The sequence below is a fragment of the Fundulus heteroclitus genome, unplaced genomic scaffold (genome assembly GCF_011125445.2).
Source record: "Fundulus heteroclitus isolate FHET01 unplaced genomic scaffold, MU-UCD_Fhet_4.1 scaffold_70, whole genome shotgun sequence".
In the NCBI taxonomy this organism is placed as follows: domain Eukaryota; kingdom Metazoa; phylum Chordata; class Actinopteri; order Cyprinodontiformes; family Fundulidae; genus Fundulus; species Fundulus heteroclitus.
This window is the reverse complement of record NW_023397143.1, coordinates 1,102,656-1,130,587: the sequence shown is the minus strand read 5'-3', so window position 1 is coordinate 1,130,587 and position 27,932 is coordinate 1,102,656. Positions and strand designations below refer to the sequence as shown.

The following is a 27,932-nucleotide window of genomic DNA, read 5'->3' as shown; positions in this document are numbered from 1 at the left end:
GAAATCTCATCTCTAATTTAATTTAGTTGTAAGATTTCATACTTCAGCCCATTTTTATTGACGGTGGATCCGATCCCCATTCTTGAGAAACATCCTCTGAAATATGAGTGGTTATGACCCTCGATAAAACGCAAAAATATTGCTAAAGCATTATCAGTAATAAATGCCTCTCTCAAAAGTTGGATGAAACATTAAGAACTGGAAAGGCACCAGTTTTGAGACGGTGAAATCACCAGCACACTTACTCCCCCTTTTAGTTCATTTATACGTTTACTGACAGCTTATTGCATTTATCTGAGGAACTCTTTGCAATAAAACTTATTTTTTTTACTAAAACATTGTCTTCTGCCATCTGCGTTTGTATTCCCAGTACTTTGCACACACAAAAAAACAATATGTTGAAAAAAGTTTCAAACTTTTCAAATCCATAGTTTGAATCGATAGTTTAAATTGTTCCTTTACAAATCAAATCCAAAACTGAAATCAAACAAGTTACAGACAAATATATTCTTTTTATTTATACAGGTTTAATTGATTAGTAGTTTAAAAAGAGAAGCATAAATGGTAGAAAAAAAGACTAGAATATGTCTTCTATTCTTTGTTTCTGTTAAATATAACATAAAATAAATAAATCTGGAGGAAGAGACATGATATAGTTAGATTCGTCTTGGTGTTGTCAGGAACAAGTTATTTTCTCCCTTCGGTGCTTTCCTTCAGGTTTCTAAATATACCTTTATCTCTTTTTCATGCACTTCACAACTCTACAAATGTGAATAATTCGATCACATTTTGGCACAAATGTTTCTTTCTTTTTTTGTTCATTGTGCCAGTGTACTTTATAACTTAAAACTGAAAATAATATATACATTGTATACTGATATATATATTCTTCTTTTAAAAAATAGAAGTGTCCTCATCCAAACAAGCAGTCCACTCCAAATATTTCACTTTGTTTCCTTCTCAGTGCATTTTACAGACCAGGTTCAGATCTGTCCCATGTGGCCATCACTGTAGCGCCAACAAATGTCCCGCAGTTTGCCGATACATCCCATCACCGTGGCGGCACCACCATGGGCAAGAAGTGAGTTGACGGGTTTTTCCTCTTCGTTTTCCTTCCCTTCATCGGCTTTCCTTTGGCGTTCAGTCCCACAAACATGCTCTTGTTTGCTTTGGTCCTCCACTCTGCAGAAGCGTAGGTGTTGTACTTGTTTTCCTCGATGCGTTCAACTAGACGGCAATCAGGACCGAAGTCCTTCTGTGGATGGGGGAACATGCAAAAATAAAACAAGGGTAAGTATCAAAGGCCAAAAATCACGTATAATGCTTGCGCTGTCTTTTCTACTGTGAAAAGAGCAGCATCTCTGAGGGCTGCCAGTGGCTCCGAGCGTCCCTTTGCTCGACACAGAGCCTGTGCATTAGCTCAAAATGAAGTGTGGTTCTACACAAACATATCTGAGGCGTTCTGCTGGCAGAAGATTAATCCCCTTTTACAAGACGATTGTTCGAGCCACATTCCATGCAAAAACCCAAAGGAATACGCAGTTAAGGCTCTTTGTTGTCTCTGGTAATAAACCAAAAATGCTTTAGCCTTGAACAGCCGCGCAGTGAAAAAGTATTTGTGCTCCTCTAGATTTCTTTTTGTCATTCGTAAATGTTTCAGATCATGATTCTATCTTAAAGGGGCCATGACAACAGATTTCATTTTTCTGAGGTTTTGGGGGTATAATATGATCTGTTGTGCTCTGATGAGGTTGTGTGCACTGATGAGCGTTTACTAAAAAGGGGAGCTGATATGTCTGAAGGTGGTCAAAAATGGCAGAAGTTCATTTATGGGGACTTTACCGAAGATGGTTTCTTGTGGGGGAATTGAAGTTGTGGTTTTCAAACAGAACTTGTAATTAATTTGAATGTGGGCTGATCTCTAATTGAGCTACAGCAATCATTTTATTGACCTTAATCTCAAGTGCAAGTGGGTTATCCAGCTCAACAATAACCTGAAGGACACCAGCATGTCCATCTCTGAATGGATCAAAAAACAAGTTGAAGGGTTTTGGACTGAAATCTACCCTTAAATCTGATTGAGATCTTCTTAGCTTGACATCAAACATCCCATGCATACTTGGAAAAACCCACCAATGTGGCTGAAGAAATACAAACTTCTGATAAGAAGAGCGGGCAAAACCTCCTCCACAGCACAGTTAGTGCAAAACGCTTAATGGAAGTTTATGCCACCCAAGTGCGGCATGACCACACATAAATCCTGAGTTGAAAACTGCATTTTGTATCTGCTCAGATCATCTTTAATATCAAAATGTACTAGACGATCTGAGACAGTTAAGTCTAGCAACAAACAGAAACATAATAAATATGTACTTCTTTGTGGTACTGTAGGATTTTTTGGTTGTATACAACACTTTTAAAACTGATATTTATCTGAAGAAGTGAAATTTTAAGGTTCCTTTATCACATTGGCATTGCTAATCCTTAACATCAAGATAAAGGATATTAGGACTCATACTTTCGTTATTGAGGTCAATATGCCTAATCTATAAAGGAACAACGTAGAATTTTTGACATAGGTTACTGTCAAATGTTATAGCAGTTAATATCTGACCTCTAGTTGATAACTCTCTTATAGTATAAATCCAGATTAGTTACACCTGAAAGCTGAAGCTAAGGGTTAATTGGACATAGTCTAAGACCAACTTTAATCATCAAGTCCAGTTTATGTTATGAATAATGCAGGAGAACCCGATATCAGCCAGCTACAGTTTAGTTCTAATACCTTTAATGCAATAACGAAAAAATGGATGAAGATGCGGGAAGACAGTAATGGGCAAGGGACCAGAGGATGCAGGTGGGGTGACTGGCAGAACCAGACTTGAACAGGTGAAGCAGGCAGGGACAGACTTGAACCAGAGATGAAAACAGGAGATGACTAGAACAGACGTTGCCGACAAAGAAACGACCAGAACAGGCTGAGCAAGCAGCTGGAAACAGAGTCCAGTTGGCAGCGCAAACAAAAACTGGTAGAAACACGGTGACAGTGCACAGGAGGCAAGACAAGATGTTCTGGCAGTGATTGGATGAAAGAGGCAGGTATGTGTAGGCAGGTGAACAGGTGAGCAGAGCTGGCAGTAATGAGTGGCAGCAGGTGGAGCTGATCTGAGCTGATTGGCTGGAGACAGATGGCTGTTGGCTGAGGGGAGTGAAAACTAATTAGTCCAGGAAAGTCCAAACACAAATAAACAAAAACCTAAATCATGACAGTTTAATTCAAAACCTATATTATGAAGTAAAAAAAAACAACATGTTTTCATTGGGTGGTTATTTAGACGGAAGATGCTTATTTAAACACGAAATAGGGGCTGAAGATGGAGCACTAATTATCGTCCTATGGGAAATGTAGTGAAAATGAAATTTATCATTTCTGGCCAGAATACAGACTCTCCAAACATTGAACCTTTTCGTTTTTCTTTTCTTTTTTTTTCTTTTTTTTTGGTGCTATTTAAAGTTGGCCCGTCATTGTCTGTATTAAAGCCAGAAAAAACAGGTAGGAAATGAAAAGTTTATAGCCAGCTTAAATTTTAGTGTGCACCTAAAAGAAACAAATAAAATGTGCAGCATAGCCCTTGATTTACCAAGGAAATCAGTTTTTATTTTTAAATTAAAGAATCACAATTTGATCAAATATAGTTTCTTCAATGGAGCGTTCTACATTTATTAAAAATTAAATTAATACCATGCCATTTTTTACCTGATGTCAAAAAGCACAAAGTCTTGGTAAAAAAATTAAAACAAACACATCCCATGCACTGTATGGAAAATGCTACTCAAATATTAACACAGGAAGGTTGTTTGGAGTGCACCCCCTCTGACCTCTTTCTGCTGTGTAAATAATTATCGGCTTCTGTATAAAAAACTGACCATTGCAAACATGACAACAGTTTAAAGGCTCATAAAGCATTATTTTATTTTAGTTGTTCTAAGACTGCAGCAGTCTACTGATTGAAGCTAATGGTTGCTGATTGAAGTCATTAGCTTCAATCAGCAACTCTGGATTTATACTGATAGATGTTTTGTCTACAGGGTTGTCAACAGGTAAGATAATAACTGCTTCTAACCTTATTCACATCACGTCCTAAATAAATTATCCCTTTAAAACTCATAGTTTTCTTTTGACACTGCCCAACAACCCCCCCTCCTTTTTTTTTACTTGTCTTCTTCCTAATCTCTCATCAGTTTTAGGAATATCATTTGCTTAAGTGTAACTACTGGATTTGAGGAAGGACTCCCTCTTCTATCATTGTGCGAAGGACTGCTTCTCTTTAAGTCTCTTCTTTCCCTTTTAAAGACTGCAACTCATACATTGCAAAAGCTTTTAATTCTTTGCTTCTTCTCCTTTGGCTCTGTACAGCACCGTAAAGACATCTTCCTCCTTCGGTTCATTCTGACAAGACAAATCAACAAACTGTAAGCCATTGCTTTAAGGACTATTCCCATGAGTAATTAAGGCCAGCAGTAAAACCTTCGACTTTGGGAGCTCTGATTCTGGATGAAGCTCAGAAAAGAGGATGTAGTAAAGCGTGACATTTCGAAGGTTAGGGCTGGCTGCAGGTACAGAGCAATGTGACACGACGGCCCGAGCCCCAACGTTACGCGAGGAGAGAAAAGATCTGAGGGAGGGTTGTTTGTCAGTTTACTGGAAGCTGCCGTTGTGCTCAAGGCTAACGTCACTTAAGTAAGCAGTTAACTGGATGCAGTTGATACAAGAAAAAATGGTCTTGCCTCCAAGATCACCCCCCCCCCCCCCCCCCCCCCCACACACACACACACATTCTAGCTCATGGTCTCATGTTCTCCCTCTGAATCTGGCCACAGCTGTTCAAATTGGTTCCAGAAGTAAAACTGAATGTCCTCAAAGCAAAAGAATATTCAACAGACGCTGTGAAGCTTTTCAACTTTGTATGTATGTGTGTGTGTGTGTGTGTGAGAGTCCATGTCTTTCATGCAATTAAATGAAATTACGGTAGCAGCACCGTTTTACTTTTAAAGATACAGATCTAAAAAGCAGGGAAAAAAAAACCATCTTCCCCTTTTTTCCAAAGAAAAAGCTTTTAAAATGAAATCAATACGCTGTGCAGCGATCGCTGATAAATTCACGATCAAACAGCATAATTAGGACCGTTTTTTTGACATCTTATCTGGCGACGCAACGAAACAATGATTTCAATTGATTACCACCGGATAAAGAAGTCACTGTGCAAAGCCATCAAGTGTAATCGAACGCCAGCCCTTCACTAGTCAACCGGCAACGTTGGCTTGTGTTGCACCGGGCAGAAGACGTCATGGGAATTCTGTTTCAGGTCGTGCAACAAAATCTCCCCTTTTTTTTTTCTTCCTTTCTCCGACACCTATGTCATTTCATCTGCGGTTTTTTTTCTTTCTGCGGGCTTCAGAAAGACACGCTGAAAACAGGTCTTTCAAAATAAAAGAAGGAGCAGAAGAAAACGGATGAAACGAGGGGTTCTCTCCTCGAGGGACTGAGGCAGAATGAAAAAACCCGCTGGATTGTGTTTCCTTTTTCTGAATGGAGGGCAGAGACAGGGGGAGCTAACGCTGACAAACTATGGTTCCTTTTTTCTGGAACAGTCAGTGGTGAAGCCTTACTCATTGTTTTATAAAAGTGTTTTAGTAAATCACTTAATACACTTTAACGTTTAAGCTGGACTTTTTTAGGATTTAGTGTTTCTTGTCAAAAATATAATGCTTCTCGTAAATCAGCATAAGGGAAGTTCACACGAGTTAAGAACCAACCACAGCACAGAAAACGCCCTGGTTAGACTTGAAAATAAGTCTTAATCACCATAAAATTTCGATTCTTGTTCGCCTCAACCACAGTGCATCTTTTGAGACAGATGGCCATCCTGTACTCTAGCCTTTTGAACATAATTTAGGTTAAACTGGTTCTGTTCTCAATGAGCAAAATGCTTTATGTCTCTATTAGTAACTTTCAGTCTGATAGGGTTAATGTTTGTCTATCTGTTCCACAAGGATCTATTCTTGGTCTTCTTCTGTTTAAGGCATGTATGAGTCTTCTTTGCTCTCTCATTAGACACCATTAAACCTCCTAATATTTATACGCCGATGACTTACAACTGTTCACAGGAAATTTGTCTGAGTAAAATGTATTCAAATTGAGGAAAAGTTATTACGAAACATAACGTTTGGTCCCTCTCAAAAAAAAAAAGAAAATCTTCAATTTGAGTAAATTTTAGCCAGACAAATTTCCTGTGTATGCATGTTTCTGCCAATAACATTAGCCTTGAAAATAATCTCGTTGATTGCCCCACTGATGTCAAATGTTGGTTGAAAAAATTTTTAAAAAGTTGAATGAGGGGAAAAACTGAAATAGCTTTTGTAGTCGCTGAAAAGTCGGCCAAAAAAAACACAAAAAAAACAAGTAATTTAACCCTGTGAACATGTTAAAAACCTTAATTTTCAGAAGTGCATCAGTCGTATAGTATACCTCCATCTGTATTTTATCAGCTCAGAATCATTTCCAAAGTCAGATCCCTTCTGACACAACCTGATTTAGATTGATGCATTTATTTCTACTAGATTAAATCTCTGTAGGACACCATAAAAACCTCTGCAGACACAACTCGCTGCCGCTAGGCTTTTAACCAAAACCAAATGATTCTTGTTATACCCAGAACCAGAAACCTGTTGTTTAGAATCAAGTCTAGTTTAGCAATTAGTTCTTTATGTGATTATGGTCCTGTCCTCTGGAACTCTCCCTACAAGACCTCAAGCTTTTAGTAAGCCCATTTGATTCGGTTTTGGAAATACAACTTTTTTTATTTGCATTATTATTTTTACTTCCTTTATTTCTTTGACCTTCTGTGATCTTACTTGTATTTGCTCTTTCAAATCTAGATTTACTCGCTTTTCAGTCACTTGATAGGCCATTTCTGATAGGTTTCATTGGTAGTGTTTATATTCTATTTTGACATCATTAGCACATTGAGTTTACAGTGAGACTGTCATAGGAATTGTGCTCTATAAAAAAAATGACTTGACTCAATGTGAGAATATTACAGCCAGAACTCACCGCTCCGTACAGAACACCGTTCTTCCTAATTGCCAGGTAATGGTTGCTGCTGAGGCCCCTGATGGCCACCACTCCCACGTCCACAGATTTGATCTCCAAAATACCTGGTGGATAGGACACAAAGAAGGTAATATGTCAGACCTGTATGTAAAGTGTCTGATATGAAATTGTTGCATACAGAAACTCTACTTTGTATTCTATCAATATCAGATATTGTAGGGCAGTGGCTTCTTTTAGCACCACATTATGACAGAGAGTGCAAGCTTACCGTTTTTAACCGTGCAGTGCAGCCAAAATGAATTTACCCAATGATATATTTCATCTGTGTTTGTTTCACTGTCACACTGAAATGTTTCTGATAATGAAACACGTTTTAATCTCCGACAAAGAGAATTGAATACAAAGAGTACATTAAGAATGATGATTTCATTAATTTAAGATTTGTTAAAAATAAGGTCATTGTACACTCCTACATTGTATAGTAGTGCAACAAAATTGGTCCGCTCACTCATGTTAGGTGCATGAAGGAATGAACAAAAAATACGTAGAGAGAAAAATACCGTGCATAAATGATGCAGCCATGAATCAGAAAAATATTAATTCCTAATGCATATTGCACATGGCCCTCTTCAAAGAAGCGAGGTCCCAATTAGAGCAGGGGTCCCCAAACTTCTCAGCCTGCGACCCCCAAAATAACAGCGCCAGAGACTGGTGACCCCCGTTTGGTGGGGTGAGGGGTTATTTCTTTTCTTTCTGGAAATTACAAGACTAAAGTCATAAAAATTGCGAGAATAAAGTAGTCATTTTATGAGAACTCTTACAAAAAAAGCTCAGTTTTCCCCTTGTGTTAAAATGAGGAATGTTGAGCATCTTGTTGAGCTATATTTTGGTTTCAATTTCACAAAAAGGAAATGTTAAATCTTTAGCAAATCAGCATCAAATTGTTATTATTCTCAGGACTTTGAAATGATTGTGTAACTCTATTCTCACAATATTACAACTTTATTCTCGTATTTTCCAACAACAAAAACAAGAAAAATAGTATTATGGCCGTTGTAGATTAAAGAAAATAAATTATTTGCTACACAGGAGTACATTTCCACAAAAAACACAGGCATTTTGAGATTTATTTGACATATTTATAAGAAAACTAGGATCTTTTCTGATGAGTCCATGACTAAAGGCGTAAATTTGCTATATTAAAACAAGTATATCTCTGATATTGTAAGCTCAGAAATTGTGCATCATCATTTGGATCATCTTGCAACCCCCACTTTGGGAACCCCTGGATTAGAGGTATGGCACTATTGTGAAAACTGTATCTGCAACGCCATGGCAGCAGGTCAAACACCTGATGTCCAGGATGGACAGAGCAAGTTTTGAAGAGGTTCTTCAGGGAGGGAAGTGGGTGGCCGAGGATCTTCTGGATGGAGTTATTGACCCTCTGTAGTGCATTCTTGTGTGCCATGAAACAACTTGTGAACCTCACAGATATACAGTAAACCTCCACACTCACAACAGTCTTCTAGAAGACGTTTAGAGTCGAAATCTATCTAAAACAAAAATGCACCATGTGAAAACTTAATGCTCCCTAAACCTGATAACTGGTCAACGCAGCATACCCAGAACATTACACATATGGCCGTCAGAATGATGTTTGTTTTCAAAAATGCTGTTTCCAATAAGATCCAGTTTTGTCTTCCGAGTCCACAGAACATTTTTATTTTCTTTAACTCTCCCATTTTTGCCCTGTTTCTTTCTTATTGTTGACTCAACACCGTCCATGACTGAAGCAAGTGTGGTCTATTGTGCTTCAGACATGGTTCTAACCTCCTGGATGAGTTATCGATGCTCTATTTCAATGATTTTGTTGTGCCAGCCACCTCTGGGAAGGTTCACCCCTGTTTGAGGAAATTGGCCCTCAGAAGTTCACTAAAGTCCCAAAACGTTACAAATTCCTTTATAACTCTCCCCAGACTGATACATGTCAATAATTTTTATTCTAATCTCTTTTTAAATTTTTTTATAGATCCAGATATGGTGTCTTGCTTTTTCTTCATGTTTCTTCATATTTGTCATGCAAAACACATATTATATTGCTGTAAACTGGGCAAATTCAATTTAGTAATGTATTTATTTACCATCACGTCTTCGTTATTTGTCAGCTTTTCTGTTCTTATTCTATTCTCCGTAACACGTGGTTGTTTTTAAGAATTTTTCCAACAATTTGTTCTGATTAATATTATGTATTAGCTAAAAGACAAAAGAACATGATCTGTCCCAGTTTCTCTATCATATTGATATCAGAGTCTTGCCTCTTCTTTTTTTCAGAGTTGCATTGAGAGCTCAGATGTGCCTCTTGCCCTCTCTTCACTTGCTTTTTCGCTCAAGGGTTGCATGCCCTGCAAGCAAACTGCAAGCCAGGAAAAACGTTTTTTTTTATTTTACATATTTGCAATGTTTGTTTTTCTGACCATGGAAGCACAGGCAAGCCAGCAGGCATACGGAAAGGACTGAGAGTAGCTTTCTGACTGCCTGACTGGCGGGAGGTCAAGGCGGCCGTATCGGCTTTCAAGGTGAACCAATTACTGGTTTACACTGTGGTCAGCGGCTTTTTCTTCTGTCGTCCTTAAGTCGCCAGATCAAGCCATAAAACTATCAGGGGTTTGAAAGGATTAGCAAACGGGACGAGTAGGAAATTGAGCCTAGTTGCAGAATTATCTGAAATCAACTTAGAATATCTCTGAAATTCACTTGTGTATACCAGCCAAGAGGGAAGAGATATTAACTTGCATATTAACTTAGGTAGAGGTTGGACGAGTACCTGTCAAAGGCGTCTTTTTGTACCCGATGTCCTCTTCCTCCTTTTATCCCTCCTTTTAAATCCTATTCTGCTGTGATTGCTCAGACAAATAAACTGGCTAAAATCAACCTACAGCAACCTGAGAGCATTGCTCCACAGCCACAAAAAAATTTAATAAAATAAAAGAAGTAAATTAGTCATATACGTCCTCTTTGGATAGGACTCTGATTACATTTTTGCTCTTGCTTTTACTCAAGAGAAAGTTTGTGCATGTGGACGATATGCAGCCGCACGCTTTGCTCGAAAATGCTTTTGTCTGTGTGTTTATGTCATCTCTGAAATGGTTTTTGGCCATATTTACCATTTTTTTTGATGCTACACGATGTGGAAACACTTACTGACTCATTCCGTTACAAAAAAAAAAAAGAGAAAAAAAAAAGGGAATCATTGCGTAACCCGACTCCATAGCTCTCAGAACATAATGCTGCCACACTGAAGTTAAGTCCATTACTCAGCCAGACATGCACCGCAACACAACACTGATCTATCAGGTTCAAAATGTTCCATCTCACTGCTCCACAGCTGACATTTCTGAGCTGTGATCCATACAAAATAAGATCTGTCTGTGCTGGCGCAAAGCTGCTCCACCTGTTCAAACCCTTTCCCTCCCCCCCTGTTTGATGTGGTTTGTCAGAAACCAAAAGCACAGGGCTCTTTTATAGCTCCTTTACCAGAAACCAGAAGCATGTGAGTAAAATCTCCAGGCTGCAACAAAAAGCTTAGATTGCAGCAACTCGGTTTATGGAAAGGACTCAGAGAGGAACAGATTACGATCGGGCAACACAGATGGAACCATTAGGTTTCCCCCAACAAATGCACTTGTCATATACACAAGCTTTAAATACTTCAGCTAATTGTGTTATGCAATTTAGGGAATTCCATGATTTTTGTTTACTTTTTCCTATGATGTCACAGACATTTTTATTTGTTGTTATGTGTTAAAGTGCAAAAGACGATTAAAAAAACATGGCGCAAAACTGACAGCACCAATAATGCGGGGTTTCCATAATTTATAGACCTATCCTGCCAGTTTTTTCACAAACTACCGGGGGCAAACACCTGTGTGTAACAGTGCAAAAATATAAATATCATAACAGCAAGCTGAGATAATGTTTGCCTTTCCAAACCCATCCGTCACTCTGGCACGGCTGTAAGTTTGAATGAATAAAACCTGATGTTTAAGCAACAAATTTGTGGATTTAACACTTTTTAAGGTGAGATTTAAAGTCAAATGTTAGATCTGCTGTGACTCTGTCATATCTAAAACTTGCTCGCAGCGTTCACAGCTGCTTGTGTGGAACGAACAGTCACTGATGTTATGGGCTACACGGCGGTGCAGTTGTTACAAGCGAGAAAAGCCTTGCATGTTCTCTCCCTGCATGTGTGGGCACAACATGTCCCTCCGTAAATAAAAAGGCATACTAAGTTATTTATCTTATAAATGCCTATCTCCATCAGTAATTTTGTATTAAAATAATTTCTCTACATTCCACATTTAACCCAAAATCTTAGCTCAGTTAACGCAAATCAAACAAAAAGTAAATATTTTATCAAATTTCTGCAAAACGAGAGGGGCGAATGTAAGAAATGTAAAAAGTAAAAACTTTTAAAACTACAATTTAAGAAAATGTGTCTCGATATAGAGCTGCGTATTTCTGTGAATCCCCTAGTGTTTTTCCTTTTCCGGGGTCGTTGGCTGCTGAGGCAACCATCCATTGTTGGGTCAGTATGAAATCAAACCTAGCTTTTGCATCTTTGTGGAGTCTAAGGAAACTGGAGCAACCGGGGAAATTTCAGCTCCATAAAGAACTCGGCTGAACTTTAATCCATTCAAGCAACCATGCAAAAACCTTTCTTCACACTTTGTCACCACGCAAGTGCATTGTGGCGCTATTTCTGAATCAGATTCAGATATAATCTCAAATATAAAGGTTGAGCACACAAACAAGGCTTTTGATTTTGGTTGCACTTTGCTCTCAATGAAGACATTTTAAGTATAAATAAATATTGATATATATTTGCAAATATGTATGTATAGATTCTTTTCGCGAAAAGGGAACACACGGTTGGATTGGTGCAAATATGCATGGTAATATTACATACACTGTTCATCAGAGTAATAGCCAGGAGGAAGAAATCGTCTCTATGGCAGCTTGTTTTTGTTAGCATTATGTAGCGCTGACCTGAAGATAAAAGTCTAAACATTTTGTGTGCAGGATATGTGAGGTTTGTGGAGTTGTTAGTTGCCCAATTTCTGACCTTAGACCTGTACAACTGCTGGACGGAGGGAAGGTCAACCCCTAATGATCTTTTCTGCAGAGCTAATTGTTTGTTGCAGTTTGGGCCGGTCCTGTTTTGTAGATGAACCAGATCGCACAGTGATGGATGTGCACAAAACAGACTGAATAATGGCAGTGTAGCAGATGGAAGGCAACGTAGAGTTTCCAAAGGAAGTACAATCTCTGCTGGACCTTCTTTCGAACGGTGTCCATGTCTGCAGACCAGCTCAGGTCCAGAGAAAAAGAGGTTCCAAGAAACCAGAACTGGTTCACAGCAGACACAGTGTTGTCTGCTGTGGACCAGTTCTGGTTTGGGTGTTCCCCAAAGGTTCACAATCATCTCCACTGTCTTGAAGTCTTGGTCTGGTCTGTTTTGATTAAGCTACAGGTGGTTCTGACTGCACCAGTGGACCAGCAGATCCATTTCTTGTCTGTATACAGACTTGTCACTGTCCTTGATGAGAGCAGCAGAGTGGGGAGAGATCACATCCCTGGGGGGCACCATTGCGGATGGTTCTTGTGCGTTAGAAGAAGCTTCACAGTCTCACATGCTCATTCACATGGTCGTGATATTTTTGAGGGTTTTTTTTGCAGTGGATTAAAACCCATCAGATTTTAATGGCAGAAACTACTGTATTAACCAAGGATTACAAAACCGCACTTGGTTACCAAGGATCCTGGAGTAGTCAATCAAACGCTATACCATGAATCACAGCTCCAGCAATGCTGCTAGCTTAAACTACAATAAAGAAATAATACTAACAGGCGTGAAAACAAGAATAATCTTGGGCTTTAAAATACTGAACTGATTCAAGGCTTACACCTGGAGAGACATGTTTTTTGCAAATGTAAAATGCTGTTAAAAGCAGAAGTGATCAATTTAAGGTAAAATATTAAATATGTTACTGGAGTCAAATTAAAAATTTCCCCCCAAAAAATTTATTTTCACACCCCAAGCAAAGAGAAATTATTCCTACAGTCCACTGATGAAATAATTATCTTAAAAGCTGCAGCTCAGGTACAAAGTCACAGAAGGTATTTTAGCACAGAAAGTCTGTTTTTTGTTAAAGTACAGTATTACTCTCTGGGCTGCTAAGATGTTTATGCAGCACCTTAAGTGATCCGCATTAATTTGACAGACATGGTTACTTCTAACATCCATTTACAGCCCATAGAATGGATTAATGCAGCCATTGCCTTTAAAATCAGGACTCACACATATACACAGAAGAACCCACACATACGTAAACGTCCTGCCGACCTCTGGATGGCCCCATTTGGAAACACGGTCACTGAGACTCCAACTGAACCTAGAGGTTAAGGAAGGTTGTGAAAATGTTTTCACTGTTTATTCAGGGGCTTTTTTGAAGATTATGAAGCGGTTGTTCACTCTGTGACCTTGACACGGAGACCAGCTGTGAGTGGGTCTAATGCCCGAAGAGATCTCGCTGCGTATTTTGAAATATTGTCTCTTGACAAGCAGTTGGTGTTAAGAGCTCCCATCACCAGGACAAATGGAAATCTTTTTTTTTTTCTTTTCTGTTGCTGCTCGGACATGTTCAATCACTTGTTAAAGAAATTAAAGGAGGAAGAAAAATTCACATTTTGCTGAGTTCCATTATTCGGGAACACTTGAAATATTTTTTTTTCGTTTTCAAACAAACATCTCAATTTTTTTTTTATTTGAGGTTAAAGGATCCAACTGATGTGTTTAAAAACAAACGTTAAACATACATATCTGTTCCCCCTCTACTCTGTCAGGAAAGCACAAACAGTAAAAAATGAAAGAAGACGAAAAAAAAAAAAAGAATCACAGAGAAACACGACAAAGAAAATAGTCCCTGTAGCTGCCACAGCATTCGAAGGCCACCCAAGCTTTTAACAAGGTTATAGAAGCTAAGTTGAATGTTTCCAGCTCTTTATGAAGTCAAAGAGAAAGAACAAACATCCCCCGGCAGCGCAGATTAGTCGGCGAAGACCCCGGCTCGTAGTGGAAGCTATTGTATATTATGCGCTTTAAGGAACACGGAGGTATTGGTTTAGACTGATGTGGTTGACATCAGTGTCATCCTGCGCTCGACGGCCACATCAAAGCCCGGCTTGGCTTAGCGGGTTCGACTGAGCTGAGAAAACAAAGGCCGCTGGCTGATTGTCAATATGGTCAACATACTGCTATAAACAAAAACTTCAGAGGTCCTAAATTTGTTTTCTGGGACAGTCATGAGATGGGGTTCAACCTAATTATTTCCAGTAATAATTATCAGAATGAAGAGCATTATTACATTATTTAGCTCAATTTTGTGCCTGTGATGTTGTTTTTCTTTTAAATCTCCTGACATCACCGAGTTAAGGCAACACTGCTCTTTGTACTAAAAGGTGATGATTTAACTCAAATCCAATGCTGCAAATCGATTAAGCGAAAAACCTTTAATTTAACACGCTAGTCTTGCAACGTATTACACTCCTCTACAAAACTGCGTAACTTGAGCCGACTTCACCGAGCACAGCGAGTTATGTCACACACGTTTAAGAGCAACCGAGAGGAAACCAGTACAAATTCTTTGTGATGTTAATGGTTATATGATTGAGGGGAGAGAAAAACCCCAACCACCTGAGAAACCGGGATTCCTCTCTCTCTCTCTCACTCTCTCTCTCTCTCTCTCGCACGGTTGACTTTGTAACACGATAGAGCACCAAATCCGCCGGCTTCTCTCCAGACTCACAAGCCTGACACGACAGGAGTTATGTTTTCAGGAAAAGCGCTGTGACAGTCGTCTGCATTTCACACATTTTTCATTTACAGTTCAGCTGCCAGCGTGATGTTGCCCAACTGTTGTTTTGACAGGTTTTTGCACGGATTGCTGTGTAATGCTAGGGAGGTGTGTGTGTGGGGGGGGGGGAGATCCTGCAGGTTTCAGTTGTTGCGGACAACCTTCCAGCTGTTGCCAAACAATTTTCAGCTTGCAGTCTTTGTGCTTAGCATCTACTTTCTTTGTATTAATGTAAATAGCTTCTGTCTAAACTTTATTTATTAATTTTATAGTAATAGCTACCTGTATATCATGCTCACAATTCTGCCTATAGTAATAGCCATCTGTACATATATTCATAGTACATGTAAACTCTGTTATAATAACAACCATCTGTATATTATGCTATTGTACATATCTGTAAAACTCCACCTGTAATACCTGTATATTATATTCAATACATATCCAGCTGTAAATTTATGTTCACAATACTAGTTATCTATATATTATATACATAGGACAAATCTATTAGTAAAATTCTGTTTATAATAGTATCCATCTCTATATTTATTCAGTAAAAACCCATGTCTTGTACTTATGGAACCATTGTTTATCCTGCACTTGCTCCTATTGCACTTCTGGTTAGACCTAAACTGCATTTCGTTGCCTTGTACCTGTACCTGTGTAATGACAATAAAGTTGAATCTAATCTAATCATCTAATCTATTTAGTATACACGCACACACATACACACACTTACTTGTTTAAAATACAAAGTGAGGACCAATACCAGTACATACCTAAACCTAATTGACACCCTAGTCCCAAACCTAACCCCTAGCCCAAAAAAGAAGTGAGGACCAGAAAAAGGTGCTTACTTCATTGCGCATTTTTTTTTGTAAAATGCGCAAAAAAATGTCCTCACTAAACTGCAATTACGAGCACACACACGCACACACACACACACACACACACAGAGCTTGAAAGTAAAGTTTTTAATTGAATCATCAAAGGTAGATCTGAGTCCAGAAAGGCATCTGGAAGGTCTGGCTCTTTGAGCTGGGTAGTTAGGGATTTCAGCAAATTACCCCGCTTGTGTGTGTGTTTGTATGTATGTGTGTGTGTGTGTGTGTGTGTGTGTTTATTTGGCTGCAGTCCTGCATGCTATGCATCACACATGCTAGTCTTCACCTCTGACTGCTTTACTGCCCATGAATTGCTTCTGGAGTTTAAAGCCAACAGCTTGCCTGAGAAGGCGGAAGACCAAAAGCGGACTTCTAATGTGCAAGCTCCAAAAAACGTCACATTGGTTCATGCGAATGGTATTTCTGATTTTTTTTTTTTTCTAAAAGGTTGTCGTGTTTGCGCTGAGAGATTATTTAGAGAGACGCTGACGATTATTTACAGAAGAAATGGAGGAAGGAGGCAGCAAACAACCAACAATCTTCCTTCCGGCAGTATGAAACAAGTACGGATAACTGAAGACGTGTAAGTTTTCCTGTCAGAGCAACTACCCGATAAAGAAGAGACTGTAAAAATCAACAAAATAGCGGCCACTTAAACTTCTTCATTATTGTTGCTTTTTACACAAGTTAAATATTAAATCAGACATTTTATCTGATGCAAAATGCTTCACATCTTTCATTCTCAGAAAATGTTAAACACAGGCAGGTTGCAGATGGTGCTCTGCCTCCTACCTCCATTTATTGTGGAAATAATCATCAGCTTCTGTGCATATAACACTATGTGAAAGATGATGGTTAAAGGTGTGGGCAGAGGGATGTCTGGGTTTTGCTCCTGGACCTGTTGCCTCTGCAACCCGATCTCAGATAAGATGATGGATGGATAATGTTTCTGTTTTTTGCTGTATGACAGAATCTAAATGAGGTATAGATGATTAACTGGAACGCAGTACATACAATACTTATAAATTTAAGTATCTAGTATGCAGATTAGAGAAATCAGGCAGAACTGGACACACCTCGGACCATTAGATGGTGCAATTCTTGGTATGTGCATTAAATGCATCTACATGAATTGGCTGTTTACATGCAACCACTTGGGTAAGCCAGGATTTAGAGAGAATTTGCACGCATAGTTCACAATGGGTTAAAGATGGTAGAAGTCCACTTTAGTATTGGCTCAGTTGGACTAGGCGGCTAAGATATTAACTACTTATAAACTTTTTAACATGATCTCGCTAAGGCAAGAGCGCTAACCAATGAAGGGTCCGTGTAGATCCAATCACATCACCTTATCTTTGCATTTATAAAAACCAAAGCAAATTAGTTTGATATTAAATCACTTGCTAAACTAAGCTAAATGTTGAAATTAGGGCTGGAAAACACTGGATTTCTTCTGATAAAACTAGAACTCAGCGTTGCGTTACATTTGTTTTCTGCTGCACAGGCTTAAATCCAGGCTAGAACATCTGGACAATGCCCCCAGACTGCTTCAGACACCACAGAAAACCAGGCTCGCCATTTGTTAAAGAGTCATTTTCTGTGTATTCACTTTTCAGCTGCGTTGGTCTCTGAATCGAAGCGCCCCTGGCTTCAACTTTTCCAAGGCGAAGCCAAACGCCAAACCACATAGATGAGTGTGTCGCTGCAATTTGCAAACATCTTTCGCTCGCTGTTTACTCCGGAGTGAACATAGCAACGATTTGACATTTGGACACCAGCAAACAGCACTTCAGACACATTTATAATGATGCAGGACAGTTCTAAAATTCAAAGTAACACAGACTCTGTGGGTTTGCATGATTCCTGGCACACTTGAGACTTCCATGCAGTCAAAGAAAACTAGCTGCGCAGCAGACAACATCCTAATCTCCTTTTATGTTTTCTAATCGTGGGGGATGCAAGTTTTTTTTTTTTAAAAACTCTACAAAACTCAATGAATAAAAGAGGTTGTCATTGAAAAAAAAAAATCCTCAGACTTTGATGGGCTTGTTGTGGAATGGAAACTTTAGTTATCTTTTCCGGGAGCCAAAAACCTTCAAAGCAGAGGAAGATCTTAAAGAAAGAGGATTTGCTGCTGAACGCCTTTATAGACTCTATCGGGCGGCTCCTTGTTGGTGTGAGTTTGTGGCAGAACTGCATACATAAATCTGACTCCTATTTCTGTCTTGTCGTAGCTGCCAGAGTAATCGACAACCGCGTGAAATAATGGGGGAAGTGTCAAGCGGCGAAGACAGGAAATATGTAAACAGCGACGGAAAAATGTGAGATCTCGTCGTTGTCCTCTGTAACTCCTCGTAAAGAAAAAAAGCTCTGCTTTTCAAAGAAGAAAAACTTCTACTTCTCCCCCCTCCGCTTTCTTGGTCCAGTTTCTATGTTTCGCACCCCGCTGTATACAGAGGTTAGTCTTTTAGGGATTAAACTGTAGAGAGTAGTTAGCCGTCTGTTGACCCTTAGAAAAGTAAGTTATTACATACAAACAAAGTGACAGAAAAAAAAAATCTAAAATCTGCTGACAAATCTGAGCCAGTGGACCAGGGGAAGCAGCCAATGGGCCTTCAAATTCACCGACACTCCCCAATGAATGTGGAGCCCGCGATCATATGATAAATCTGTAGAACAGTTAACATAATATTTTACAAAAGACTTCTTAGTGATAGCAAAGCTAACTCCATTTTAATTTAACAAAACGTGTAAAATAACCTGGTTGTGATTTTTCTGACCGTTACAGCAAGGCGGAACAAGGCAAAGGGCTAAACTAAAGGACAAAGTATTTAGAGTATCAGGATTTGTGAAAATTTGTATTTATTTTAATGTTCCAATGATGAATTATGTTATCATATAGTGTGTGGTCTGTATCGATGAGGTTAATTACTCAGAAGATACAATAAGATGGAAAAAATTCTGGATAACTCCGGATTGCTGATGGATTAACGGGGATGGAGACCGATTATTTTGTATTTGCCATTTGCAGCAGCCATAGCCACTAGCCATTTAGACAGGAATGTCTCTGTTTAACCATATTGATCCAAAAACTGCATCCGTTTCATGAATCTCATTCTGAGGCCCATTTAGCCATTGATACAGGAGATGCTAAATAGATGAGATATTAACAAGGAGAGTCTCTACGTGCTTTTAAACGAAAACGCAAGAAACAGAAAGAGCAGATGTTATCCTGGGATTCAAGCATGAGCTGCTCTGTTCACATGCTCCAGTGGCTTCTACACCTCCAGTGGACGATCACAGAAGCACTGGCTGCCTTGAGGACGATAGCTGGTAGGTTCAAGCATTTCAAACTCCTGCAAAGCTGCTGGTTTTGCAAAAGTCATGATTTATATTCTGATTTTGCACTATGCTCACGAGAAGCTGTGCTCATGTCCAAAAGAACAAGATCCCGTGGACAAGTGGTTGAAGTGAGCTTCAAGGGTGACTGTCTTCATACCTATACACAGAGATTGATGAGTGTCTTCATCTTGGCAAGATGCTGTACCGCCGTATCAAAAAGAGCCAGCTTCGGGAATCTGATCGTAATTGACTGATCGATTAGGCGCCTCAGCTTAGAGATTTCCTGGATATCTTTCCCTGGAAGGATAACTACTGCTGACCCAGAACTCACTGGAGGGGCTATGTATCCTATAAACCTTGGGAACCCCTTAGATAAGTGGTAGACAGTGAATGGATCAGACGACAAATTCAAATTATACCAATTTGCTTCTCAGTGTCCAAATACCCTTAATATTTGCCTAAATCATAATGCAGTGAGTCGTTTCTCTTCTGAGGTAAAGATGTCCACCCTTTAGCATGTTTCCCGTCACCTTTTTAATTATCTAGATGGGAATTCTTTATTAGGGGGGGGGATTTTCAGGACCCATGTATCAGCCATTCTGTGCTCCGAAAATGACCCTGCATGGGCAGTAATGAGGTTAAAGGGCACTCACACGTCTTGACCTCTGGGCGATCGCACTCACTCCTGTGTTTGTGATGGAATGAGACCCCTGAACAGGGCAGATGAAGGAGGGCAGTTGCAGGGACGGGTATGGCTTGTTAAGAAGCTACAGGACGCAACCAAAGTTTGCCAAACAGGGAAAGTTTCTCTATGAAAATGGCATTCATATTCTGTCAGATCTTTTGAAAAAAAAATTATGCTGTAACAAATTTGAGAGCAAATGACAACACGCAAACTATTGAAGAAGTACAACATTATGAGGTTAAGTTGACAAACACCAGTGATCTCTACATATCTTTGTTCTAATCCTTTTCCAGAGAATTTGTTGTGTAACAGCTTATAATGAAACCTATTGAGCTTCTTCAAATGAATAGGAACATGACTCTTTTATAAGAGAATCAGTGTAATGTAGAGTTTTCTCTGAACATTAAAGTGTTTGCTCAACAAACAAAAGGAACCGTGATGAATAAATGGCTTGATCTGAACCAGATCCCTACTACATTTGAGATACTAAACAAACATTAAAGAGAAGACGTTTGAAACCACAAATATTTAAACTGCCGTTATAGTTTTAACACATACAGAGAAATTATTTCCTCTAAACATGTTGCAAAGGGGGATGTAACAACCAAAACAGAATGAGTTTGTCAAGAAATTGAAATGGTTTCTTTCATTTTGCTTCCAGCCAGACTCTCCCATAAAAGGCAAATGTCAAATATTAGCAGGATTGGCCGCGGTGTAGTTTCTCGTGTTTGCAGAGCGAACATAACCGCTGATTTTAAATGAGGCCCCGGCAGCAACAAGACCACTCACTTCAATGTTTCACGAACAAGTTGTTGCGGCGAGAGTTGCACACAACTTTTATTTACAGCCGACGCAGCGAAGAGTCCATGAAGATGTCAAAGTAATCCTAAATGAAAAGCAACGCTGACACTAACCCTCGGTGCATCCAGTACCACCTCATAACTCTCTTTTATGGGCCACACTGTTACCTTTTCCCATGAGAACTCTAAACATGCTCCTCAGAGCAGAGAGGCAGCAGCGAGACCGAGGCTGCAGAATAAGAGACTTTCAGATAGAGAGAGGATGGGGAGGCTTGGAATAATTTCGAGGATAGTAAGGATTTGTAGAATGGGAACCTCTTGTTCCAGGTTTTGTTCTGCTTTAAACTGGCTGAGGGACTAAAGGTTTGCAGCACTGAGAGCAAAGATAAAGACACCTACGAGTTTTTAAGGACCTATAAATCCAAATGTTATGTTCACAAATTTACATGCACTTACAAAGAAGAGTACAGTTTTTGTGGCGTGTACGTAACCACAAAAAACAGGGAAATAAGTCGCACGTCTGCAGTGGTTTGCAAAAGTGTTCACACCCTTTTACCTTTTCTACATTTTGTCACGCGCTATCCTTAAAATGAATTTTATTGGGATTTTACGTGATAGACCTGCACAAAGTCTCACATAGTTGTGAACTGGGAGAAAAATGTTACATTGTTTTGAGATCTTGTTCCTAAATAAAAATCTGAAAAAGTGGTGTTGCATATTTTGAGCCTCCTTTACTCTGAAAACTCTGAAAAATTCTGTCCAACTTTTTCACCCGAAGAGAAGAAAGGACAAAGTGTAATTTGATCTCCGGTTGTTCTCTGAAGGTCTCGGAGGGTTGTTGGAGAACATTAGGGGAACAAACTGCACCATGAAGACCAAGAAACACAGCAGACAGGTCCAGGATAAAGTTGAGGACAAGTCTAAAGCGGAGTTAGGCTGTAATCATCAGCCCAAGCTTTGAATCTGTCATGGACCACTCTTCAATTCATTACCCAGAAATGTAAAGAGCATGGCACAACTGGAGAGCTGCCAAGACTTGCCACATTACAAGCCACATAGAAAATATGTAGGAAAAGGTGCCCTGGTCAGATGAGACCAAAGTAAACACTGGGAAAACTAACACTGAAAACCACCTGGAACACCCTACCCACTGTAAAACATGATGTTGGTAGCATTGTGCTGTTGGCATGCTATTTTTGACAGGAGCAAGGAAGCTGGTTAGAGATGATCTGAAGATGGATGGGACTAAATACAGGTCAATCCTAAAAGAGATCCTGTTACAGACTGCAAAAGAAGAGAGGATAAGAGATTTACCTTACAGGAAAACAAGCTTAAACATACAGCCACAGATAAGATGTCTAGAAAGTATATTCACGTGTAAGTATGGGTCTATTATACGTAAAATAGTTTGCCTGGCTCAATCAAAGTCGAGATGTAAATCTAAAATTTGAATCTGAGGCAACTCTTGGCTCTCCACTGAAGATCTGACTGAGCAATTTTGCAAAGAACAGTGGGCAAAATCTTTCATCTCTGCGTGTGCAGATCTGGCAGAAACGTACCCCAAAATATGGGCTGTGACTGCAACAAAAGGTAGTTTTGCAAAGTATTAAGTCGAGTGGGCTGACTAAAAATGCAAGTTGTAATTTTCAGATTTTTCGTTTTCATTTATCTTTTTTCGTGTCCTACCCAGCAGTCTGTCCCCGGATAATCTGAATAAAACACGTTGAGGTTTGTGCTCGTTAAGTGATAAAAAGGTTGTGTTGTATCATCTTTTTTACAAGGTATTGTCTTTTAGATGTATACATTATGGTGCACTAATACAACTTTTAATTTTTTATTACTTTTATAGCGACCCTCACTGAGATTTTGTTGGGCATTAGAAAAAAAAATATCTTTAAAATTCCTTCAATAGTCTACAAAACGCTGTGGAGCTGCGTGTAATCTAATTCCAATTTAGTCTTTTACACATGGGAATGTTTAACCGGCATCTTAAAGCCACAAAAACTCCAAAAAACACAGGTTAAAAAAAGTAAAAAAATCAGTGGAGGAAATATTTACTGTCTGAGTGGCTGTAGTGAAGTCAAACTGTGGTCAAACTTCAAACACCCATAATATATTTTATTGCTTTATCTGTTTGTCTGTGAATGAAATGTAGACAACACAGAGGAAGGAGAACAAGGACAGTTTTGTTGCCTTTTGGTCAGGGCCAGGATCAATGCTAATCACATCCTGACATCCCCCCAAGACATTCACATGGAGACCAGAGTGCCTCATTGTGAGAGCCTTATGAGGTGAGATGGATAGATGAGCACAGAGCAAATGAGGGAAAGTAGGAAAAAATGTAAGCAGCACTGAGCACACATTTACATTATGTGGACTAAACCCAGAATTATGCGCTCTGTGCAGCCATGTTGATACGCTCAGATTGGCTTGACTGAATAAGGGGAGTCTCGACACCGGAGTTAAAACATCGCTGACACCTCTCCCCCCAAAGAACACCATTTTAAAAGAAATGCGTTAACTTTTCCATATTCAACTTATCAGAGATATTAGGAACTGAGAATATATGAATCTGTCTGGTCTTGTGCTTTACACAGTTCATTTCATAAATGGCCCAAATATACCTGCAAGTGTTTCACGTTTTAAACCAGGGACAATCAAATGCATCCCAGATTCAATAAAACGAAAACATGAAATAGAGCTTTAATTAAGTGCAGATTTGGATGAGGTGGATCATTCATCCATGTTAGCATCATTAGCCAGCCCCAGTGCAAAGGCATATGTGGCCAGAGTGCTAACACATTCCAAAACACCGGTGGGCACTTCTCTCCGTTGATTGGACAGGCAATTAAGCATGCTTAGTGAATGGGGAGCAACTGACTTTTTTCAGCGTGCTAATAGTGCCCCCCAGGCCAAGTCTCCTTGGGTGGGGAGTCAAATTGCCCCATGAAGAAACAGCACAGTTTGCCCCTTCAACAAGGCATAAAAAAAATCCTAAGAGTAAAACCTCCAAAGCAGCAGTTTTATCCATTGATCTGATACAAACTGATCCTAACAGATCATAAATCTGGTTTGCACTAACTGTGTTCGATACTAATAGAATGAAGGTTTGATAAATCTAAAAGTTTATTTTGAAGAGTCTTTTTTTTGTTGCCCCATGACGCCCCCTCAGTGTGTGCCGCCCGTTTCAAAATGTCTGCCGCCGACTCCAGTTATTGTTACATTAACACAGGGAGGTGATTTGTTTCTAATAAGAGCCCTACATGAAGTTGCATCAAACAGGCAATTTGTTTCTTCGGTCTGTGTGTGCAGCCGTTGTTTTGCTTCTATCAACAACAAAATCCTCACAGTCATGGTCTGAAATGTAATAAAGGACAGAAAAGTGTGTCCATAAAGCGCTGGTGTGCAAACTTCTGAGCAAGAGAGGTCGTGTGAATAACATGAAACGTGAGGAGTGAAAAGCCAAATTTACGTTCAAAGACAAGCAAGCAGAATTAAGTTACCTTCTGTTTGCTTTAGCTTGAAGGGTGCAATTTGTTCAGAGCTTGTGCAAAAAAAAAAAAAAAAAAAAAAACGCACGGAGTGTACAGATCCCTTTACATGCAGGCCTGTGCAAAGATGCAAACTCTGACTGAATCCACAAGAACGAAAACCTGCGACATGGCTCTCTTTCTTAAGATTGCTCCTAACGTTTTCCCACTACAATAAAGCACAAGAGCTGTTCAGACTGATCAACCGACTCTAATGCAGGGAACTGATGCCGTTACAGACAGTGACACGTTGCAGCCTAACGGTGGAGCTCCATGTTTGTGTGTGTAAAAGCCGTCTATACACGTGCACGTGTGTGTCAGAGAGCACTGCGGGCGTGGGGAGGGAGCAAGAGACGCTAATTGAAATTCCTTCAGCCATATCTGGCAAAAACTTGGTGTCTAAGTGGCACACACACACACACACACACATATTCACACTGGCCCTGGCCCTAATAAAAGTGGGCTTTGCCATATGGAGGCCATGTGCAAGAGTGGCCTCTCTGTGCTTAGCTGGGTGTGTGTGAGTGTGTGTGTGTGTGAGTGTGTGTGCAGCAGGGGAGGCATATCCTCCAAAGGTTTCAGGGGACAGATACATGGACACCCATGACATGTGCATGACGGTGTATGAGAGGTAAAGACACACCGATACTGCAAACAGTGCAACACCCTGCAACTGGCTGGTTGTTTCCAAAAAGTAATTTTCCAATCAGTGAATGCAGACGTTTTCTGCATCACTGAGGTGTTTAACGTCATCGAAATCACTGAGATGTCAGAAGTTGAAACGGTATTTTTCAGCAAGTTGAGACGTGACTATGATTCATCCAGGCTGCGAGAGAGCGAGGGAGAGCAAGACTTGAAGCAGCTAACGGGAAGGTAGAATGATGTTTGTATCATTTTGAGCCGTTTCAATCGTTGCCAGCATCTCTCAGGAGTTAAGAGATGGATCTACATTCTCTGGGGAATACACAGACAGTGGCTTTAGTTACGCTAGCCTCGCTAACCATGCTAATTCCAAATATAAAATGTTAAAAACTGTTTCAAATTACTCCTGAGTCATAACCTATTAGCTAAACACTGTTTTAGGCAGACTAGTACATTATCTCGCGCTGCGGCCTGATGTATCTGCTCGTAATCTGACCCGTTAATAACTACAAAACCTCTTGTATTTTAGTTGTTAAAGAGAGAAAAACTTGAGACTGGAAATCAGCCATAAACTTTTGAATGGTGTATTTCTAATTAGACTGACTCCCCACAGGCGCACGGAGTCAGCATGCAGTCTGGAATGAACATGAAGAACACAAATTGCAGCAACACCCTATTTAATAAAAAAAAAATTAAAATGATCTTGGCTTATCAGATGTTATCCATTGGATTCAGTAAACTTGGCAGGGAAATCAGGGAAGGTAAGTGTGGGAGTAATGTTCTGTTCTCCCTCAGCAACTACTGTCAATGTGCCCTGAGGCCGCGGAGTTACTCTGAGCTCTTCAGAGGCCAGAAGTCTCTGGCAGTCTTGGACAACTTCCAGATGTGTTTAACTACGAGATAAAAGTTGCGGAGGACAGAATGATAACAGCTGATTGTCTGCCCGCGATCAGCCATAACTGATTGTGATAAGCCTTGCATGTTGGAAGTTTCATGGTATTTTGGTTTGTCGGTGTGCAGACTGGACGCTTGCTTCAGTCATGCATGACACCATTTATCTGTCGTAAATTCACACAACCTGCAGTCGGAAAGCCAGAGAAAGTATCTTGGCGGTGCAAGATACTTCTGGAGCCAGCATGGAGTGGGACAGCTGGGTGAACGTGAAGCTTAGTGGCACTGACAAATAACCATGGGTTCTCAGTGACCCCTCTCAGCATAAATCAAGGTTAAATCATATTTCATAGCCCAGAAAAATGCACAGTTAGAGAAAGAGGCAGAGATCACTTTACATCTGAGTCGGTAAAACCTCAAACTTAGCATATGCCCATGACTATTAGAGCTGCAGCACAATAGCAGCGAGAAGTAAGTGGACTTGTCATCCTCCCCACGGGGTTCGGTAATAGCTGCTTTAGATATTTCCCACAAAGACTTTCTATGGGCGATTTCTAATTGATTCCAGTGGTTTCTCTCCCCTTCTTTGTTTTTATCTGCTTGGCTTACTTGTTTTAGTTTCTTTTTTTCTTCTTCTTCTCCTGCTCTTCTTCTGTCAAGCTTTCTTTTGCCAAGCCCTTTGTAGTCAGACAAATATGCTCTGCCTCCGCACATGGTAAAAAGGCTGGAGGCATGCAGCACTATTATTTGTTCTTTTGCCCAGTCACCTGTCTCAATGTGCGTGCTTGCTCCAAAAAAAAAAGAAACAAAGAGATGTAATTCTTTGTAGATAAACTCATGAGAAAGAGCGGAAGATGAACTTCTGTGCCTTTGGTCATTGACAGTAGGGGCTTTGTGCTTGGTGGCTTATGCAAAACCTTTAACTTTTACCCCAAAAATCTATACGCCTTAGCAGTAGTACTGCTGAAGAGTTTTAACGGGCTATCCAGTAAGAGCTTAAAACAGGCCATAAGAGAGCTCAGAACTTTAACTTACTGTACGGATCGTCCTCTCTTTTGGTGCCGTTGACGTTCCCATGCTTGCCAATGCGAAGGAAGAATTTTTGATAGGAGAACAGCTTCCTCCAGCGAACGTCTCCCTGTAGATGCTTGTAGCTGCTTCGCACGTGTCGCCCGACGACCGTCGCAGACGACAGTGACACGTTGGTCGCCCTTGGCAACCTTGCGGAGGATGCGAGAAGAGGCTCCCGCCAAGGTGGCGTCGGAGTCGCCCGTGGCGCATGGTTCCTTTCAGAGTCTGTTGACGAAGAGGAGGGTCCCAGCAAAAGCAGCAGCAGGAGAAAGCTCAGGGGCAAGAAGAGTGATGGAGGTCCGCGGCAGGGGAAGGAGGAGAGCCAGGCGACCGCTGCACCTTGTGTCACTGTCCATCTACACATGGTAGTGGAGCTGGGAGAGCTGTGGAGGTGCTCAGGGGCTGGGGCATGCTGAGCTGGGTGCTGAGAGAGGGAAAGAGAGCGGGAGAAAAACCCCCCCTGACCCACCGACCAGACCTCCTCGGTCTGGGAACCCGCAATCTCACTGGGACGGTAGGTGTTGAAACCTGTGGAACAACTGGGGTGAGAAAAGTCTGACGGCAGTGGGCTGGCGCAGGGCTATTAGGAGCAGGTCTGCAGTTCGTGGTGCTTGAAGAATGATGTAGCTGCTGGTGGTGCTGCAGCTGATCTAGTTGGTCTCTGGGTTCTCAGAAGGTGTCAAGATCCGTATCTATGATCACCTCACAACACTTTTTGCTCCTCTTCTTCTTCAATCACCATTTTTGCTCCAAGTCATTCAACAATAAAACACAAACTATGACTTTGATAAGATATCTCTATATATTACAGCATATGTATGTATACATAGTCTACCTCACAAACATACGTCCCATCTATATCTTCAAGTCCAGAAAGTACTGGAGAGATTGAGTAAAACAGTTAAAGTGTTTGGTACAAAAGGAATAAATAAGACACAGAAAGGATTCTGTGATGCTTCTCTTAAAATGTCCACACAAAAAAATCCAAGCAATGAGAGTAAGAAAAAAAAATAAAAGTCAGAATCCAGACTTTTTCCTGTCTTCTTTTCCTCTTTTGTCT

General features: G+C 40.2%; 1 protein-coding gene across 1 annotated transcript; it reads right to left on the bottom strand.

The window, feature by feature from the left end:
• Positions 1–495: 495 nt before the first annotated feature.
• Positions 496–27,452, bottom strand: fgf10a (fibroblast growth factor 10a). The gene is made up of 3 exons (XM_012876369.3): positions 26,837–27,452; positions 7,115–7,218; positions 496–1,255 (listed from the first exon to the last, which is right to left on the bottom strand). Exons 1-3 carry the CDS (start codon positions 27,234–27,236, stop codon positions 1,052–1,054), a joined length of 708 nt encoding a protein of 235 aa, XP_012731823.1. The 5' UTR covers positions 27,237–27,452; the 3' UTR covers positions 496–1,051.
• Positions 27,453–27,932: the final 480 nt, after the last annotated feature.

What these genes read in the sequence shown, in the direction of transcription:
- fgf10a (XM_012876369.3), bottom strand. Translation starts at nt 27,236, where the DNA reads ATGTGTAGATGGACAGTGACACAAGGTGCAGCGGTCGCCTGGCTCTCC. An exon ending in AAGAGAGGACGATCCGTACA is followed by an intron (nt 7,219 to 26,836) that starts GTAAGTTAAAGT and finishes CCTATCCACCAG; the next exon opens with GTATTTTGGAGATCAAATCT. An exon ending in ACGGTGTTCTGTACGGAGCG is followed by an intron (nt 1,256 to 7,114) that starts GTGAGTTCTGGC and finishes CCCCATCCACAG; the next exon opens with AAGGACTTCGGTCCTGATTG.